A 21,736-nucleotide genomic window follows, 5' to 3' on the forward strand; every position below is an offset into this window, starting at 1 on the left:
ATAGCATTGTGAAGTAATTGCATTCTGTGTTCTATTGAACTCCTAATTAATTGTGACGACATAGTTGAAAGCATTCAAATTTTACCATGTCAACGAACTCCTATATTATAAAGACTTATTATGTATTATTAGTAATACACTTATATTACCTAACATTTATTTTTTTAATAATCAACAAACATTTAAAGTGAATTTGTTATATTTATCACTGAATGTGCATTGCAATTGTATCTTGTATAATAAGCAATAATTGAAAGCAGTGCAAACTGTCATAATAAACTTGTATAATGAGTAGGGTGGAGGACATATACAGTGTCTATGTAATCATGTAGTAGCTAGGCCTATATGTGAACCTTAAAATGGAATCGCTCCATGCAGCCATGGAGCGATTCAACATACTAAAACAGGCAAAAAATAAACATGAAATACAAATCACTTGGGACAGCAGTTCAGTGACAGTAGGTTATTCAACTGTCAATACACACTATAATATGTAACATGTTATACCATCTAGTGAAGTGAATACTAAATGCTACAGAGAGCCAGATGGTGCCTTTTCAAAAGGGTGCTGTAAAGATTTCATTGGTGAATGTCTGTCCTCTACAGGTTTAAAGATGAAGGCCAAGGTGGACATTTGCCATTGGCTGAATCCATCGACATGCTGCAAACGTGTCACCATAGTGCAGATGGAGGTTGAGCACGTATGCCCGGGAGCCTGCCGACAGAAGGGGGCGCTTCAGAGGTTTGTCTTAACCCCGTTTTTGACGGTAATTTGAGGAGAATCTTTGCTGCAGGAGCTTTTCTGCCGTGCTTAGTTTTTACTCTTAAATGCCATATATTAAACCAGTTAGCCATACAGCCTTTTCACCATGGCTCAAGTAATTGATTACCTGCTCATCCCCAGGGGTCCATCTGCTTTCTTAGAAGCAAGCATCTTCATAAAGTTCACATTTTAATGAAAAATGTAAAATACAAAACGAATTATTATTGATAAGCGAATAAGAAAAAGGAGGAAATATTCAGCAGTGAATGTGTCCTAAAACACTGCCTTATTAGCTCACATGAAATCTTTATTAGTACTAGTGCTACCTGCAGGAAGATTAGAGTAGTGGTAGCTGGAGCCGCCTCCTGCTCTGTGGCCCATGGGAAAGGCAGGGCCGCCAGCCCAATCCCCCTCCCCTGCAGCAACATACGGCCTCTTCAGTGGCTTCCATTTATGGAGCTGAAGCACAAATCCCATTGACCTTGATCTTTAACAGCCACGACAACATGAGGTGTAGACAGGACATAGCCACACGATTAATTCCCCGAATAGAACTCATTCATGCATTATGTTTTATTGAATTGTCATTTTCTGTAGCTGTTTAGTTTGAGCGGCTGGGTTGTTTCATATGAAATACATTCTTTGAACGATTTAACATCGCAATTGTGTATCTGTGTGTCTAATGAGTAGCACTCAGTCATACTAAATACAAAAGCTGAGCAACTTACAGGTTTGCTAAATGAGACAGGCATCCGGTCACCTTCCTTAACTATTTTGGAAGCCAATATCGCGATGGAAAAAAGTGCAGTTGAGGCATTTGCTCACCAAAATAAGAGCGCACAATCGCGGTAGGGGATAACATGTGATATCAAAACGAAAGCGGTGGAACCGTGTCACTTCCTTAGCTCCTTGGTTCGGGCTCATTGCAGAAGGTCAGGATCGAGGCGTCCAGCATCAAGCTTGAGATCATGTTGTGGAGAACACTTCCTTGTTCGAGTCGTAAGAACACATGTCCATCTTTGCGTCACATGTGTCACCAGTACCAAATTATGTCCCTGCCTGTCTATGGCTACAATGCTGAAATAGTGCCACCTGTCGTGAACCATCCATCTATGAGGTCAACGCAGTAGGATCACCATGCTGGTGCACCGGAGTCCATTAATAATATCATCTAATGCACCGAAAGACATCTAATGCTCTGCATGTTCTGTTGGAGACATCTCGCATGTCAACATGGGCTGCTCAATGAGCATCTGACCTTCAGTTGTCATGTGAATAACTCGTGTGTCTATTTCATATGTTGCTGCTGCCACATTCAGTCAGCCCATGCATATTCATTGCTTTTCATGAAAACTGTGTTAAAGTGTTTGGCTGAAAACTAGAAAAGTGTGTTGCATAATGAAATACATATATAGTAGACATGTTGAATTTGACAGGCAGGCATGCTAATGAAAGTGACGGACATATATGTGTTAGTTCTTAATAGGCTACAGACTTTTCAAGTGTTCTGCGGTGTTAATCTTTGTGTGAACGTGTCTCCTTAGTAAACAACATAAATATACAGACATTCTTTACATCACTCAGCAACTACAATCCCAAACCACTGGCATGTCTCTCGATTACAGTCCTCGGCTGGCACAGTCTGCATCTAGAGACTTTAACTGTCTTCGATGGCTACACTTCACAAGTGCAGCTTTTATCGCTAACAGCAACATTTACGACTTAAGATGTTAAAGGTTTACTTTGTCGTTATTATAACTGTGTATCGATAATTGCCTATGCTAAAACTATCCAGTGAATTGAGTGTGTGTTTGTGCATGTGTGTTTGTGAGAGAGACCCTGCAGTCCTTCAATATTTTCATTAACTGCCTTGAACCCCATGGTGCTCTTAAAAAAAAGTCTTGGCACTTCTGTTGGCAAAAAGTTGGATTTATTAGACATATTAATCTGTCCTTCATCCGTCAGTTCACAAAGTGGCCATGTATGCTTGCCTCAGCAGATTGTTAGTACTGAGTCACGTATCGGGCCCAGGTCCTTACTTCTCTCAACAACCCCAGCTCTATAGCTCTGGCTCTACGATGTCTGTACAGCATTGTGTGCTACTCCACGACATCTGGACAAAACTGCACATTGGCAGTGCTCTTGTTGCATGATTTATTTTCACTTTTATTTGTTTCATGCTATTTCCCCCAAGCACTTTATTACCACAAGTATTATTCCTTAAAGTTTTGCTTGTCTGGTCTGTTTGCTTGTAGGTTATCTGTCAGTTCAGGCCAGTTAAGGCTTAATAAGAACTAAAGATGCCCAGATTATTAATTACATAGTGAGAAAAAAATTTATTTGTTGAAATTAATACAGGAAAGAATTCACACCAACCTCCACTAGCCACCTCTGTTCTAAGAGTGTAGGTCTGTTACCATAGAAACCCATCCTCTACAAATTGTAACCATGGAAACCTTTCGTCCGTCTCTTGGGAAGGGGGCATGTTGACAGGTAAAATAACGATGTGAACCCTTGAACTCTTGTGCCTGCCTTTCTCCAGTCTGCCTGGGAGCATGAGGGCAAGGGAGGGCAATGTACTATTTTGAGTACTAAATATACCATTAACACATTCGTGACAGACATTTTACAACAAATCCCATTTGACAAGCGAATAATATTTGCCCTAACCTCGATTTATTTATATTGTCTTTGTTGGAAATCCCTACAAATCATACAAAGTAATTGGTAATTTGAACGCTTTATGAGGTTTCAGATCACTTTCCTTTTGCGGTATTCATTGAGGGATTGACACGTCAGCTCATTTGAAATATGCTGTGAAAATGCTTTGTTTCATACATTCCTATAAATAGTTCAGTACGTTCTGATAGTAGGTGATATTTTGTAATGTGGAAGTTTGAAGGGCTGACGGGTTGAAGTACTAATGAGCAGGGGCATTTGTTCATAACTAGGCCAGCATGATGGATGCCTCCTTCATATTTGTTATTTTGTTCCGGAGAACAACCTTCCCACTGGGGCTAGAATCAATCTCCCCTGCCAGCGCCACTCCATTAAATTAAATAAATGTGGGGTTGGAAATCTTCCGTTCCCTGGGGACACTCTGGGCAATATGTGACCATGACTGTGGCACACAGACACAGCTCGATCAATAGGATACGCAGGTCTCTCGCCCACTCTCTTCACTCCCTCTCTCTCCCTCTCTGTCTGAGTGGCCTGAGCTTTTCTGACTCCTTGTCAGTTCTGTGAGCGTGGGGGTGTGAGGGACATCGGGGTGAGACAGTGTGGAGTGTTGGCATGTGAGACAGCACAGAGCCTGGAGCTTGAGATGGGCCTGACTGGTCTGCTCTCACTGCTGTGCAGAGATGCACTCCTGCTCTACTCTTCAAGGCCAGCGCCCGGCCCTGCCATCGCTGCCCTGTGCCTTTCTCTCACTCCCCCCCCCCCCCCCCCCCACAACTACAGCCCTAAAGATTCAAGTTAACATTTTCTCTCATTACGATCGCATCGAAATAACAACGATATTCAGCACGTAGTTAAATGTATTATAGATAAATGTGGGATTTATTCCCTGAAACAAACCCAAGCCCATATGAGATTCTAAACCCATATCCGATCCATTAGCAATTATCTTTATGTTATATGAATGTAAAGTATGGTTTATGACTTTCCATTATGATGTGTTCAAATGCAACAATTCCAATACTCATTTTTAGAAAGAAAACTTTATTAGTGATTTTAGAAACAGAACACATTATCACGGTATCCATTTAGACCAAATAAAAAAAAATGCCAAAAATAAAATGGATTTACTACTTCACCGTCACAGTTGATGAGTGGGTGAAAAAAGGTTTTACAACAGATCTGTGCTGATCCATTTGGGTCCAGCACATTACCACCATTTTGTCACCACCATACATTAGGAAAGAATGACAGCCCAAATGCTTACTAAATACAAGCATACACTACATATATGTATATTTTTTTGCACATCGTTTTATGTTTTTGTCTTTTTTTTTTTTTTTGTCCTTTTTAAAGTAGGCTGTAAGGGGAGGAGATCAGACATAGTTCAGTTACAATATAACAGTGTTAGTAAGATCGTCATGTCAAAGCCAGACACAAAAGAGTGATTGTTTTTTTTCTTTTTTTCTCTTCTCATTTGCAAAAAAAACGTAACTCATATTTGGGGGAAAAGGGAACAAAAAGAATGAGGGGCTCAGGAGCAAATATTTCACACTACAGCATTTACAAATATCTAACAAGGTTTAGTTAACAAACGACGCCACGGTCTGTGGGGTGTGTAGGAGAGTACTAGGTAGGAGATGTTTGGCAGAGGCAGAGGTTATACATACACAGGTCTCCTGTGTGAGTCATGTAGTCAGATCATCATACAAAAAGAATCATAAAATCATAGCCATCTATTTATATATATATTTCTCTATATAGTCTTGTGTTTTTTTTACTTTGAGAGCAGTACATGCAGCAGCCACTTAGTGGAGTGACGTCATACTGAGCCATAAAACATTGTGGGGTGGGAAGGCGGGGGGGGGGGTTGGCTTGCAGAACATACAGGCAGGGGGATAGTGGGATGATGGGCTACAGGAAGTGACTTCAGAATGGGGTGACGCCCATTCCTCCTATCGGCCCCCCTGTTTCAAAGTCTCCCGAGAGGGGTTGACAGGATAGGCTTCAGGGTGGAGACCCCTGGACGCTTGCGTACATTTTACATGTGTTTTGCATTGAGTGATCTAGACGTTTCTATTAACGGAGTACGCTACAATTACGGCGTGTATATATAAAAGCCTACACATCACGACCAACTTTAATTTTGTTTTAAGCAACAATCCGAAAGGAATCAATCAGGCGCCAAAATAAAAGGTCTCCATTGTGGTACATGAGAGGAGGAGGGCCAGCCCATAGCACCCTCCCCACCACCTCAATCAGGATCTCCACCCTGGTCTTAAGGAAGCCCTATCCCACCTGGTCCCCCCTCATCCGTGTCTACACGCACGGGGAAGGAGCGCTGGTCCTCAGCATGGACGAGGCTAAAAGCGCTGACCACTTTGCACTTGAGAGGGACGTCCTGACAAAGACAAAACAAGGAATGGCCTCCAATACCGACCCCGGGGCCCCATCCACAGTACTCCATGCCGTGTTCCCAGCACACCACAATGTTCTCAGAAGGCCCTTCTCGAGACCCCCAGCAGGGGCCGGGGGGTTGGAGCGGGGTAGGCGTGGGTGGGGCTAGGGTTGAGTAAGGTTGACAGGGTATTATAACCAGCGCCCCACCGTCAATATGCAATCATCACCCAGGTAACGGCAGGAGGAGTGGGGGGGGACGGGACAAGCAGAAGCGTTGTATTTAAAGCTATAGAAAAGAGAGGAAGTCGTGGCTGTTCACTGAAAACGAGTTAGCAGAGATCAAGTTCACACGTTTCACCATCACATAAAGTAGGCCGTTGGTGGGGGGGGGGGCAGGATGCAGGAGGGAGCACGGGGAGAGGGCTGGGTGAGGGGGTGTTGTGGTAGCTAGAGGGGGGAGGAGGAGGGGGGGGGGGGGGGGGGGTAAGGATCACTGGTGATGTCAAGGTAGCCAGGCGAGGGCGGGTCGCTGCCAAACATTCAGAGCATCAGGGTGTAGCAGAGTGGCTGGGGGGGGGGGGGGGGGGGCGGAGGAGGGAAGGCATATCAAAAGCGTTTCACCAGGTCCTCCACAGAGTGCCCTTCACACACGGCCAGCTCGGCGGGGGCTCCTGCTCCCCGTGGCTCCGCAGGAGGTCCCCCGGCGCCTCCCCAGCCTAACGATGCGTGAAGCGGGTTCAGGCTAAGGTGTGCTCCTCTCCGTGTCCTGTCAGAGCCATCGGACGGACGGACTGAGGAGCAGTGGCCCCCTGGGGGGTTGGCACTGCTTTCATCCTGAGGGAGCACACGAGCACACTGCCGCGGAGACTGTGCAGGGCAAGAAACTTGCAGTGTCTTATTTTGAAGCGTATCTCGTAAGTGGTGTTAGTCGGGATTGGGTTTTGCCTCCTTTTTACATCTCTCTTCGTAGGTCTCCAGAGCGTTCACGCTGAGTTGGACATAATATCAGGTGTCTGGTGTGTCTAGATATAAATGTGTGCATGTGTGTGTGTATGTCGTACTGTTTGTGCACTCGTGTGTGTGTGTGTGTGTGTGTGTGTGTGTGTGTCTTCCTAGCCTTCCAAGAGTATACTTTCGTGGTACACTTCAGAAAGTGGCAGCAGTGTCGATATAAGCCTCTGCCTAAGTGACTCTCTCCCGTGCTATTTACAAGTAGTGTGTGTCCAGCTTCGAAATCACATTGCATCATTCATAAATGCGTGTCATCTGCCTGCCTTTCTTTTTCTTTTGCTCCTGGCGTATTTTTTTTTTTGCTTCTGTCGTTTTTCATGGCTGGAACGAAGCATGTTGTGGTCGTTGCTGTTGATACAAGGAATACGCTTTTATCTCAAAGAGCAGTGTTTGTACATCATGGTTGGGGCGGGGGGCGGAGGTAATACAGAGGTGCCAACATGCCCACTGAGTGAAAAGGCAAAACTCCCAGCAGTGGAGGGCATAGCGAGTCGATTACATCAAGGGTGGACGGCCGTTAGCCCTGGTTAAATCTGTTGAATTTCAAGCCATGCGCGATTATTCATTTTCCTCGAGACAGGAGCGGCACTAACGTAAATCTCGGTTAGGGTTGGCTTGCCAGCAGTAGATAATAGAGGCCGAGATCATTGAGTAGTATTGAGTATTGAGGGATGTGTCTATGTGATACAGTTGAACCGGGGGAAACCTGTAGAACTGTAATGATTTGTATTTTTTCTTATCTTTCTTTCCCCCCTGCCGGTGGATCATGAGTTGGTACCTCTGTTTTAACAACAGCCCCTCCCCCAGGTGACGCGTCCCCCCGCCCCCGCCTCTAGTCATCGCCGTCGTCCTTGCCCTTGTCCTTCTTGTCCTTCTTCTCCTTCTTCTTCTTCTTCTTCTTCTTGGCCTCCTCCTTCTTGCCGAAGGTGATGAAGTCGCTCTTGTCGTCCTCTCCGCCCTGGTTCTGCCTGATGGAGATGATGGCCGGGGAGCCGGGGATGATGAAGGCCTCGGGGGGCACCTCGCCGGGTTTCAGGTGCTGCGGGGGCCCGCCGGGGACCCCCGGAGGACCGTAGCGGAAGTGCCAGCTGTTGCTGTCCACCCCTGCTCCCATCGGGGGGGACACCTCTCCCCCGTCACCGTCTGGTGGAGAAGCAAGGCGGAGGGGCGTTAAAACATGAGCCTTTAGTTAGTCCTTCTACACCTCATCTGTGCATTGGGTTATTCTACTGCAATGCATAATTAAAAGGTATGCTCTATATTAGGTACGATCTACTGTCTATCGAGCGATATAGTTCTGATGACGCTGTAGGGACTGGCATGATAGTCGGTGGGACATCTGCCAGTGTTGTTTCAAAGCACAGGAAAACAAATATAAGACCTATTTAATAGTCCTGCCAGTGGCTTTGATCAAGGCACCAGCACTAGACCTGGAGTTGTTATACTTTTTTTATAAACATATATTTTTCTTCTTCTAAGCTTCTACTCTTGAAGCATAACCCTTCTATGCAAGTAATTAAGTACCAGCAAGTCAACCGGGCCAACCACATAAACACGTGGATGAATATGGCTGTAGAAAGTAAATAAAAAGTATCCTAAATGCTAGCTAAAACACAATGTCGGGAGGGAACCAAACCAGTCACCATAATGTGAGTAGCATATGAATGGCATTGTTCACGATGTTGGCACTTTAATGGCAATGGTTTTCATAGGTTTGGATATTAAAAAAGATGCAGACCTCCATCACAGTCAGACAGCCGATTGCTGAATGCAGATCAAGTCAACAAAATGGTGCAGTGCGTTACTGTGTGTGTGTGTGTGTGTGTGTGTGTGTGTGTGTCAAGGACACACATTGTGTTTATTTTTATGTCTCACTGCGTGTACCCTGCTGCCATCACGCAGGTGGATCGCCCGGAGTTGTCCACAGCGCAGGTGTGATGCTGCCTGCTCCACACTACACTCTAATCTATTAGCTCTCCATCTCACCAATCCATTACAGAGCGATGTCTGGCCCCACTCCACCACCGGCCTCTCAATCTCCCCAGAACCAGAGACCCCACACCCTCCATGTCTCTCCAGACCAATCCGTCATGTCAGGGGGGGGGGGGGGGGGGAAGAGAGAGAGAGAGAGAGAGAGACCCTTCTCTCATTCTAAATAAATACATTAATTAATAATGTCTTTGGTGCTCTGAGATAGAGACTTGGTTACCTCAACAACAAAGTTCCACATGCAACCGACCCAATCCCGTTGCTGGCTTCCTCCCAGCACTGACCTACTTGGTGCATGTCCCTGAGACGCTCACAATCTATTTCTTTGCCTCTTTTATCCTGAGTTATGTCCGAAGGGGAGATGAATTGAACGGTTGTCCACCCAACCAGAAGGAGCGGTGTCTGGAAGACGGAGCCGTGCCCGCGTGATACCCAGGGCCCAGAAGACTCTGTCTCACTTCCTGTTCCCCTGGTCTGACCCATTCCACTTCCCCTCGCCACTATATACACACACCCGCCTTTCTGTCTGAAATTAAAGATTGCGCTGACCGCTATTACACCTATAACCAACATGTTACCTGCTAAATACGGTATGTCTGTATTGGAAAACATTAGTGGAGCTAAGTCATGTGAGCAGGTTCTCGACAAACTATTAGGGGAAATTGAGATACGCACATCGTCTTTCCTTTTCTTTGTCTTTGTTGGATTTGTTCCCTTTGCTTGAAATGTATCTATTCATTTATAATATTTTTTTAAATAAGACTTAAATCTCAAACCTATATTGTGTCTATTATAGATAATAAGAATAGTGGGTGTCTGCAGGGTAGCGGATGAGGCATCTGAGGTAGCGGGAGCTCCAGTGGTGCATGGTGGCATTTTAAGAGACATAACCTTGCCCTCACCCTGGGCAGTATCGAGTGTGAGTGTGACGAGCTGAACCAAGAATGGACTTCTTTCATGTTTTGATTCTCATTCAGTCCTTTTAAAAAGGACACAAAATGACCACGGTTGCTAAGTTATACAGCGTATGGAAAAATACCAGATTCCATCTGCAAAAAAGTCTCTTCGGCATTCACCGGCTGTGTCACACGGCTGAAGGAGAATCAGATTGGCTTTGACAAGAGACGATAGAGCAGAGGAGATAAGGATGTGGCAGCGCAGGAAGTGGGGCCACACTAACTTCCTGCTTCCTCCAACATGGGGATAGCCAGAGTCCTCAGCTGACGTTCTAATCAGGGTTATTACACTCAAGTGGACGAGGCAGAAAACGCCATCGCACTCTGCACAGTACTGTGGCTGCAAAGTGGCTCTACTCTCCAACGGTCTCATTTGGCCTCTCTGTAATTTACTGTCTGCAGCATCTTGGGTGGGGTGGTTGGTGGGTGGGGGGGTGGGGGGATGGGGGGGTGGGTTGGGCACCCGCAGCAGTCCCCGTGAGTCATGTCCTGAGTCATGTCAGGAGAGAGGTCAGCGAGGTTGCTCCCTAATGCAGCCGGGTCAAATGCATTAGATCTGTGGGTCGGGCGAGGGAAACTGCTGAATGTTACATACTGTGAAATACTGTTCCACTGTCAAAATACGGTCAAACTGAATAGATCACTCTTAAACTCTGTCCTATCCCTTTGAAACCTCCTTTTTATGAACCTTCGTATTTGAGCCCAAAAGTCGAGAGCCTTTTGCTAGGCTGTTGCATGTGAATGAGACTGCATCTTGCTGTTCATCTTCGACTTATTTATATCGTGTTCCACATTTGCCCTTTATCACCGCTTATATCTCGCCATTTCCTTCCCTTCAGGACTGAAACAATAAAGGCCACCGCCTATAGCTCGATGCCGAGACCCACGCAGTCACTGCTTCCGTCTGATTTGTCGATGGCTGTTGCAGAGCAAAATCTTTCTCCTCTCCCTCTCACACAATGTCTCTGCTCATCGTCTTCTGCTGCTCTGCCTGCACGTCTCCACTCCTGCTGACCTTTTCGTCTAATGTGGCGTGAGAGGCAAAACGGCCGTCCTCAGTGAGTCGAACAACGGTTATGGTAACGTTCAATTGATTTGCCATCAGCGATCACTTATTGCCACATGGTCAACTTGTTTTTGATGGTGATCTTAGTTTCCAGTGGACCTCACTTAAACGTTTCCTCTGTGTGAGCTGCTTACGCCGCTGCCAATCGCCCGTATCCTGTGCATCTCATTCTATCCCTTCTCTTGCATTTTGTATTGATGAACGTCACAATCATCCATCAACTTTACTGAGGGAGTTTTCATTGTTGTAGCCCTATTCTAACCCTCACTGCTCCTTGCCTGGAGTTCAATCTTTGGGCAAGTCTAAATCTGTGTGTGTGTGTGTGTGTGTGTGTGTGTGTGTGTGTGTGTGTGTGTGTGTGTGTGTGTGTGGTTTTGCGCTTTGTTCTCCACTCATCTATACTATTCAAGGTTTGTATCCACAGCCACTTTAATGCTAGCAGCTCCACTTTCCCATGTCTAGTTCTGCATTCATCCCCTCGTCTGGCCCTGCCATCGGCTGGTCCAGGGGAAGCGCAGTGAAGCGCACTGCAGCGTTACATAACAAGACCGGGGAGAAGGAGGAGGAGGAGGAGGAAGGGTGATTAGGAGGTACGCACGGTTGTGCATGCGAAACATGATCCCTACCACTAAAGACAATGGGGAAAGAGGAGGGGGATTGTCAGTAGAAGATCTAAAAGAGTCAAGTGCTTTTCTTCTATATTCAGCGTATTCAGTGACAGATTATCGGTAATACTCAACTGGAGCCCCACCTCTTTATTCAGAAATACGGAAATTCTGCTTGTGTGTGTTTGTCCCTGTTTGTCCATTGTTGGTTTTCATTTCCTCACTATGGGTGGTATGTGTGTGTGTGTGTGTGTGTGTGTGTGTGTGTGTGTGTGTGAGAGAGATCCCATAAGAGTCAGCTGACTGGTGACGGAGGCTATCTATCCCTCTAGCTTCACCCTGTTCAGCCTCACCATGAGAGAGAGTCTGCCAAGTGTTGGTTCAAGTATCGATATCTATATTAACTCGGATGAGTGTGAATGAGTTAATGTGCCCATGTGCTAAGAGACACCTAGCATCACTTAATCAGTATGCTGGTTTTTAATGGCAAGCATCTAGTCATTAGTCGATGAGAGGATTCATTCTGCCAAGGCACAGAGAAGGAGAGGGCGAGAGTCAAGAAGGATGAGTAGAAGGGTATCTGAACATGTGTTAATATAAGCCAGTTGTCAAATTTAACGTCAAGGCTTGACAGAACACTCACGCTCACACCCTCAGACGTACAGTACAGATGTTAACTTCATCAATATCGCTGCATTTGTTCATTGACTGCATTGCTGTCCGGATAGATCAATTGAAATAATGTAATGTAATGTTTCAGTAGCTGTTCCTGCTACACTGTCAGGGAAGAGATAAATCAGGAGAGATTTGGCTTATTATGTTTCAACAATAGTGTCCTTTCTTTTCCTCTATCGTCTTATCGATGGGCACCCAGTGCCTGAAAACAGGTACTCCTGCATACCCTACAGACGATCGATGTATCTGGGAGTTTGGACTCAACATCTCCCGAATACAACATCTTAAGGCTGAAATGTTTGTACTACATTTGGGCCTTTCAAATACTAACAGTCAATGTTCTGGTCAGGTGGAGTCATGAAAACCCTGTTAAACGGCTTTATCTGGACAAATGATGCGGTTTGCTGGTCCGCTTAACAAAGTTTGGTCTGAATACCTCCGGCCTCAGGTTTTTGCTGGAGCTTACTTTGTCCGGATATTTCCAGAATCTCCACTTTTAATGCAGTATCCTCTCTTAGCACGTCACCTTTAAATGTAGGTCCTCCTTTTGAGTACATGATGTGGTGGACAATAAAAGGTTTGAATTGATTGCAATCAATCCATGTCAATGTGTGTGTTTATTGTTGAATGTAATTATAGTGCAGATAGGCATTGATGAAAATACTTCCACCCCTGCAGTAAAGCACAGCCGAGGTGTATGTGGGTCGTTGTCCTTCCCTCTCTCCTTCTAACACAGATTCCCTAGCTCTCGCCCCGTCCGATCTCTAATGTGCTGTACACCCTTTGTGCGTTGCATGTTGAAAAGTCTCTCACGTCGGTGCTTACGGTTTCCAAATGTACACATGAACAGTGTTCCATACTCCGCCTCTAGCTTCATCAAGTTTCTTCACTTCCCTATTCAGTATACACTGTTTTGATTTGTTTAAATTTTGCATTCATTTACAAACCTCTTCTGATGATTTCCCTAGTGGCTCCTATCTTTCAGTACTGGGCCATATGCTGGTACCCCCCTCTCCCAGTGCCTCATGCCTGTCCAAGCATCCCATTTTTCATCCATGCTCCATCTCTCTCTCTCTCCCTCTCCACACACCCAACACCTCTCTCTCTCGCTAGCCAATCTGTATGGTTGCCGTGGAAACTACATCCTCCAGTGAAGCAGTAGGACATGGGAGTCAGGGTGACAATGCTGTTGCTGATGGAGAATAATGCAGCTCTCTCTCTCGTGTTTGCCTCAGCCATTCTGCCCTAGCAACAGCACCATAACCCTTCCTCAACAACTCTCTCTCTTTCAACATCTGCCTCACCTATCCTCGCTGGCCTCTTCATCCATCACGTTTCTGGACCGATCACCATGTTATCCCTGGCTAGTTCCTCTCTTTTCCTGCCTTTGTTTCTCTTCCCTCCCTTAACCTCCTCACCAGTGTGCACTGCACTAAGTGTCTAGATTGCTTCTCTTCAACACCAGCTTTCTCCCTCTTAATCACTCCATCTTATATATAAATATGAGAGAGAGAGAGAGAGAGAGAGAGAGAGAGAGAGAGAGAGAGAGAGAGAGAGAGAGAGAGAGAGAGAGAGAGAGAGAGAGAGAGAGAGAGAGAGAGAGAGAGAGAGAGAGAGAGAGAGAGAGAGAGAGAGAGAGAGAGAGAGAGAGAGAGAGAGAGACCCTGATTCTGTTAATGTAAGTCTGTTAATCTGGGCGTGCACTGCGCTCCATCTGCCACGGCCGCTGCAGCACACGCACACACAATAAACACACACACACGATAAATCACAGCAACCCAAAACAGCCCCATGCCTCCGTGCACGTACACAGAGAGCGGTGCCGCAGCATTTTCAACCGGAGGAAAAGGAACCGGGGCGTTGCCTGCTGAGGCTGGTTTGTAGCAGGCTCACATCCAGGTACAAAACAGGAATCTGAACCTGCTCCATAACCTGTGCTATCGTCTTCCATCTGTTCCATCGTGTTACTTACTATGCATAGAAGTGTTACTTCTAGAACCGTGCTCAAAGTTACATTGAAGTCCTCAACCGTTTTAGACGATGGGCAAAGCGGTTTATTTTTGTGATGGGGAAGCAATCTTCAGCAGGTTTATTCCTACGATTTTTATTGCTATATCAACTAGAGCAGAACAGCTAGCCTAATGCGTACACAGATTCCCAGTACCTCCACCACACTCTTCCTTAATACAGCTGTAAATCTCTCAATATATCACTACCCGTCCCCCTCTCTCTACCCTGGTATGTTCAAGCACCTGCAGCCTGACAGTTCTCAGCCTATAGGCAGGAAATCGATGGCTGAGTGTGTGTGTGTGTGTGTGTGTGTGTGTGTGTGTGTGTTTGTGTGTGTGTGTGTGTTGGCATTAAGTTGGATCTGGAAAGACCATTACGGAGTGTGTGGACAGTTTGTCAGGTTGTCGGCCCCTTGCCTCCTGTACACAAGTGCGCATCAACCGGGTCACATGGGCAGCTGTAAGTGCCACAGTATGGCCATTTTCTTTTTCATGAACTGTAATTGCAGAGTCATCCTCGCCCACATTGTCCGCCCCTCTGTATGGCCCTTTTTGTCTCCCAACACAGGCTAGCTTCCCTGGTCTCCCAACACAGGCTAGCTTCCCTTCTGTCTTCCAGCACAGGCTAGCTTCCCTAGCGTCTCCCAACACAGGCTAGCTTCCCTAGCGTCTCCCAACACAGGCTAGCTTCCCTAGCGTCTCCCAACACAGGCTAGCTTCCCTAGCGTCTCCCAACACAGGCTAGCTTCCCTAGCGTCTCCCAACACAGGCTAGCTTCCCTAGTGTCTCCCAACACAGGCTATCTTCCCTAGCGTCTCCCAACACAGGCTAGCTTCCCTAGCGTCTCCCAGCACAGGCTAGCATCCCTAGTGTCTCCCAACACAGGCTAGCTTCCCTAGCGTCTCACAGCACAGGCTAGCTTCCCTAGCGTCTCCCAGCACAGGCTAGCTTTCTTAGTGTCTCCTAGCAGGTCGGCTGACCTTCTAGAACCAGCCAGGTTGTCTGTTCACTTGGCGTGCTTTGCATGTATCGTTTGGCCCCTTCATGTTATGGCCTAGTCTGGAGACAGTTTACCGTTCCGCTGCTCAGAGCCAAGACGCACATCTAGTAGACGCGGCCCAGGTAATTTATGGTCAGAAGGAGGACACAGCCGAGCGGTTCAGTGTGGGGAGAGTCGTACTTTGCTGACTCATCTAATGATAGAGGGATCGTCTGATTTATTCCCTTATGACCTTTTTGTGCTCATAATCTCTGGAGATAATCCAAATAAACTGTACACTATGTCCATCCTCCTCAATAACTCTCTTTGCCTTGTCCGCCTTCCTGTTGCAGAGCGCCCAGATAGCCATCTACGCCTACGCAACAGCTGCCATTTCCTTTCCTTACAGCACAACACGGTAGTGACAAACGTGGACCGTGGCTTCATATTCGCTATCTTTCTATTCCACGGCGATATTACATCCCTCTGGTCTGATACAGCTTTTAGAAGATGTCAAAATGATTACAGCTGAACTCGGAAACTGCCCCTATTATAGAGCGGCCGCTATCTGAGGCATGGTATGTGGCGTGTCTATTGAAAATGAACAATTCTTCTTTGAATTATCGGTTCATTGCAACTGCCCACAAATGGCACTGGTTGTGTTTTGGTTAATTTCAGGTGGGGTTTAGTGTTTGTGTGTTGGGTCCAAATCAGATCGGTCAGTGCACTTACCGGCAGCACTGGACACTGTTGGCCAGTTCTGGACCAGGACCCCCTGGGCTCCCTGCATCACCGCAGACTCCTCCATGTGCACCGAGCTGGAAACACAGAGCCACACAAACACGACTGGTTACACACCGCAACCCTCCTATCAGACTGTACCAACAACACCGCAAACCTCATCGTTTTCAAAGTCCCATCAAAAGCTCAATGCTCCCACCACGGTCTAGGTCAGATGATAAACAGCATTACCAAATTAAACTCTGATAGTGAGGATGACAGCATGAAGAGCAATGGGTGGCAATTTGAGATGAGGATTAAGATTATCACCCTGCGTGTTCATACCATTCTCTGGCGCGGAGATTACAGATGTTATTGCTCACTGGAGGCCAGTGCAATTTCAACAACAACCAAAGCCAAGATGGCTTACTGCATTTACAACCTGAGGTGCTACGGGCACCCCATTTCCCAATGGTCCTTTTTCTCGTTTATTTCTTAAGGACCTGGATACTGGTGAGGGGCGTGTGTGCGAGTGAGTGATCATGCTTGTTTTGGTGCATGTGTGCATGTCCACGTGAACTACTTAGAACATGCCCCAAAGATTGACTGGACGTAAATCTGCTAGGACGATTATATAACCCAGGGGTTTAGCCCTCAATCTCAACCCCAGCCTGTTACTGTTTCATTTTAATCTGCCTCTGCACTCCCTGTCCCCCCAATTCGGAACCAGGTCTCCGAAAGCTTAAACGTCTGTTAGGGTTAGAAGAGCACTGTGGGCTGGCTTGTTTCATTCAAATCATTGTCTCTCCCTCAAAGAAGGAGATTCTAAAATAACACGCACAACACAAGCACCATTGAATCCACTCCATTACTCTGTGATTTAAATGGATTGGCTGTCGTGAAAGAAAGATGATTAAAAAAAAGAGAGCCAGTTAGGGAGGTGATACGAAGGGTAGTGAAACATGAAACCCTAGTGTGTGTGTGTGTGTGTGTGTGTGTGTGTGTGTGTGTGTAGGTGTGTGTGCGTGTGCATGTGCGTGTGTGTCTTCCCAAGGTCAGACAACCACAGATTGCTCCCCATCCCCCTGGCTCCTATTCCATCCCTGCTCTCTCCCGCCCCCCACCCCTTCTCAGCGCATCATCTGCATCATCTCCTCACCGGTTTTCACACTGTTAAATGTTCCATGTCCTATGACTAAGAACGTGTTGCACACGTGAGCCCACTGATCTCTGTGTGTCTCATCGTTGTTACAGAGTATAATAGGGTTGCGATGAGACGATGGAGGCCATTTTAAGTGCTTCCAATGCACTGAGGTCGTAGAGATGCTCTCATCAATTATTCATGTCAAACACGGGACTAATAACATGCTGCTTCGATCCTTCCTCTCCACACTCTGGTTTACCATCCCATCCCCACATGCCCTCTCCAGATGGCCATTCCCCACACATTTAGGTTTGTTGCTCGTTGCAGTGACGAGGGTGGGAACGGAGCCATGCTACCCACCACCAATGTTTTGTGAATGGATCAAATGGTCAGGCCTTTCAAATCTCTTCTTCTTTTGGAGTATGACTTATGATGATTCAGGCTTTGGTTTCTAAAATCCCCTATAAACCCTTTCAACAAACTCTAATCATACCAGTCTATAAGCACGTGAGCGGACACCGCAGGCTGGTGATGGAGTTCTGAGGGGGTTGGAGGAAGTTGAAAAGACTTCAGTGCTAACATCTGACGGAAACCGACTTAATACATTTGAGTGATTCAGCCAAGCATATTAACCCTCATTAAGCCCTGCTGTAATTATAAGGGACTGTAACGCTAATGACACTCGGATGCTGTGCACTCATATTTATTTGACACACACACACACACACGCACAGCAACACACACACACGCACACACGTAGGTTGTACATGGTTACTTGTACAGATTAATGCATGATTTTTTCTAATCTATGAATCAAACAAAGCTCATAGGATGTGGCCAGTCAATGTAGACTGCAGTCTAGACCAAGACAGACGCTGAGATAGTGTGGTGCATTGTGTCATCTGTCATGCTCTTCATCTCCTCTGCCACAGCAGTTCGGATACACTGTGGCCGTGTGTGTGTGTGTGTGTGTGTGTGTGTGTGTGTGTTTGTATCTGTGCATGTATAACACAAGGAGAAATGACAGATGACCTACTTAAGTTCTGCCTGGACAAAAGGGACTGGTTGGCTAGCCGTCGTCAATATGCATGACATCACCGGTGTGTGTGTGTGTGTGTGTGTGTGTGTGTGTGTGTGTGTGTGTGTGTGTGTGTGTGTGTGTGTGTGTGTGTGTGTGTGTGTGTGTGTGTGTGTGTGTGTGTGTGGTGTGTGTGTGTATCATGGGTGTGTCGGTGGTACAGTACCATTAAACTGCCTCTTAACAGTGGGGTTTATTTGATTCACTTGGCTGGCCCCATCATGCTAGGCCTGCCACAGCTCGTTAACTGGGCCCCTATCTGCCTTAACGAGGCCCCTGGTTCGGGCCGGGGCCTCACTAACCTCACGACAGGTATGAGGCCCATTGGCTCATGGGTAACTTGCCCCATGCCCCCCCCCCCCCCCCCACCCCGCCACAACACACACAGGAATGTGGAGTTGCTGTGTACCTGACCACTTCCTCTCAGACCATCGCTGCCCATCTGTTAAAGCCCCCCCTCCTTGGGCAATGAAGAGGAGTATGTCCATGGTAAGTACGCTTGTTACATGGGCTTGCCAAACCACTATGCTTTCCAATGGTCGTTTTGAGATGAAAAACAGGTACTAATCTCAAGTCTGTGATATCATGATTTGTGCAGTTTATCATAATATTTGTACACTGAGCAGTTATTTTGTCTTTTGTGACAGAATGTTTGTAAAACAGAGGGAAGAATTGTACAGTAAATGTGCTTTTTAACACCACATACTAACACAATAATAATATCGTGGACACCGATAGGACTCGATAGGTGAACTAGGGCCAACAGTTCTGGACGATTAATGCGGCAAAATGTTAATGGGAATTTCCATGCTTACCTCTGCATTACACCTCCGGCTCTCAGGGAGGCTGAATACCGCCAGTCTGCATTAGGCGCCCTGGGCTGCAACACAGAGAAATGGAGAAGGATTGTAGTCTTAAGTACCACTGAAGAGATCCCCCGTTTAGGGGAAAAGAGAACTCATTCAATACCTTCTCATTAAAAAATGATGGTAGAAAAGTGTACAGCGCACACACACACACACACACACACACACACACACACACACACACACACACACACACATAGACACAGACATGAGGATGTTGACAGCTTGCCGTGGGTCTGTGGAGGGAAACATGGTGATGAGTTAAAGCCTGCCAACACCCCTCCTAAACCCCTGGAGAGAGAATGACTTTGAAGACACTCTGCCCCGCGGCCCGGTGACCCCGTCTCTCTTCACACATACAGCGCCCCGTGGCGCCCCGTCCCAGGTGGGGCTCTTCTGCGCAATCATGCCCGTTGTGTTACTATGGCGACCTGGCTGCGCTAAAAGTGCTTATGGACTCCATTAGAGGCTGCAGCTGCTCCATCTCCCTCTCCTCCTCTCGCTCAATGCATCCCTGCTATTTTCAACTATGCTTTCAAAATGAGAGGGAGGCCTTCGTCAAAAGAATCTGCCGAGCCAACAGGATGATCTTGAGGTACTGTTGCCCTAATGGCTTCATTTACAGTACCGATGCCAGCTCCGGAACCCACCTAATGTGCTGCCTCTCGGTACTCACCCCTCACCCCCTTGGCTCTTATGCTCCCTCTCCCTCATTTCATCATCCCTGCCTCGTTTCAAATCCTTGCGTGTCCCTGCCAGGCGGCTCAAACCCCATCCCCTGTTTTCTATTTCCTCTCAAGGTCACAGGTGGTGAAGGGGGGAGCAGATGGGGGGGGGGGGGGGGGGGAAATACCAGCTAAACCCCACCAGCTCTGCACCTGGCCACACACTCATTGTGACATCTGCATCACGTTACGTAGAGCCAAGTAGAGGGAGAATTGCCTCCGCATAATGCATCGGCCTGTCTGCTGGCAATGTAGAGTCTTTTTCAAAGTGCAGAGTGAGACTCTAATGCCTGAAAGGAGATATATCGTGGTGGTGCTTTGCCGGACAGGGGCTGAAGCTGACCGATGGATGTGGTGAATGGACGGACGTGACGGTGGATGAATCCCCTGCATGCAATTTCAGAGCGGAATTAAATGAGCCCTTGTTCAACCGCAGGGACCAAGTGAGCTTATATTTGCATTCATTCTGACCCTGTGGCTCACTGTGAGACAGAACACTAGTTCATCTTGGTCCGATGTAGTCCATAATGAGAACCATTAACATCTACCATGTTTGCCCGCTGTGGAAGCGGAATCGACCTCGTCGGATCTGCAGCGGACTTTCATCAGCTTTGAAATCCAATATCTGTGGCCTAATGAATAAAGCCTGGTGTGTCTTCTGTCATTACTCACAGCCAGCAGGGACCTATGGTGTCCGTGTGGAAACGCCGGACAATGTAAGCAACTAGCAAAATGATATTGGTAGCTGCAGTTCCAGAAACAAATAGTGATAAGGAGTGTTTACTAGATACAGCATTTGGTTGGCTTCAACGTAACAGCAGCCGTAGGCACACGTTGGCTCGTCCTTCGGATGGATAGCAAATGTAGATGCTTTAGGAAGCATCTGGATCGTAGAAATGCCCAAAACAGACCCATTCCCAAAGGAACACAGAGCCTGCATTCCTCGCAGTTTAGGACTTAAGGACGTTTAGGAAAAACACACTAGCCTCCCACACCAAGGCAATGTAAATACAACATGTATTCCTCGGAAAATAAATAAACAGAAAACATGGCTTTTTTTCATTTGAAATGGCTAAACATAATAGGTTGGAGAGGGATCAAGCAAACAAGGAACTCCCAGGGGGCCTCCATGTCTTCTGGGCGATTGTCTGGTTGGGTATTGTACATCAGGGAATCAACAAGGCAAATACACTGGCCTCTCCCCTCCCTTTTCCAAGTCTTTTTTTCTCCCTCCTCCCCCCCCCCCCCCCCCCCCCCCCTCCCTCCCTCTCTGCCTCTAAGTGGCCCCTCCCTGCATGGATACAGAGCTCACAGCGCTCGCCATCAACATGTTATCCAATCACATCGCCCCGCCCGCCTGCGCAGCCCCTAACCAATCCAGGCAGTGTTGGGGAGCGTGCCGTTGCCACATAATCACACAGCGAGAACAAACATGACTGGCGTTTAATGAGCAGACTGCCAGCGGACAACGGGACAAGTATTTACAAGTTAATCGTCTTGTTTGTGATTTTAGTTTTATTTTGCCCCATTTTAAACAAGGCAATAAATAACCCTGCAGGGCTGGCTTATGGAATAATATTGTGAGCATCCTCCATATCATTAGGCTTTGATTTGTTTGAATGTGGCTGTCTTAAGTACCTCAACGACTGCCTGCGAGGCTGGAAAGACCACTAGACTAGTGGAACTCAGAACCTGATGCCCAGGCAGACCACCACATGAACTAGGAGCAAGTCAGGCTGGACATAGCAGTACATCACCTAGGAGCCAGCCACACTGGACAGACCACTACATGACCTAGGAGCCAGCCAGGCTGGACAGACCACTACATGACCTAGGAGCCAGCCAGGCTGGACAGACCACATGACCTAGGAGCCAGCCAGGCTGGACAGACCACTACATGACCTAGGAGCCAGCCTCTCTGGAGAGACCGCTACATGACCTAGGAGCCAGCCACACTGGACAGACCACTACATGACCTAGGAGCCAGCCAGGCTGGATAGACCACTACATCACCTAGGAGCCAGCCTCTCTGGAGAGACCGCTACATGACCTAGGCTGGACAGACCAATAA

General features: G+C 47.0%; 1 protein-coding gene across 20 annotated transcripts in view; it reads right to left on the reverse strand.

Moving 5' to 3' along the window:
• Positions 1–4,755: 4,755 nt before the first annotated feature.
• The window catches only part of LOC132465813 (protocadherin alpha-C2-like), a 185,000-nt gene continuing 168,019 nt past the window's right edge, over positions 4,756–21,736 (reverse strand). For all 20 annotated transcript variants that reach the window (XM_060062632.1, XM_060062633.1, XM_060062631.1 and 17 more), the window contains exons 2-4: positions 18,890–18,954; positions 15,865–15,950; positions 4,756–7,996 (exon numbers count right to left, since the gene is read on the reverse strand). In XM_060062632.1, coding sequence (XP_059918615.1) covers positions 7,686–7,996; positions 15,865–15,950; positions 18,890–18,954 — 462 coding nt within the window. In that variant the 3' untranslated portion in view covers positions 4,756–7,685. The remainder of the gene's footprint in view (positions 7,997–15,864; positions 15,951–18,889; positions 18,955–21,736) is intronic.

This window comes from Gadus macrocephalus, chromosome 10 (genome assembly GCF_031168955.1).
Source record: "Gadus macrocephalus chromosome 10, ASM3116895v1".
Classification (NCBI taxonomy): domain Eukaryota; kingdom Metazoa; phylum Chordata; class Actinopteri; order Gadiformes; family Gadidae; genus Gadus; species Gadus macrocephalus.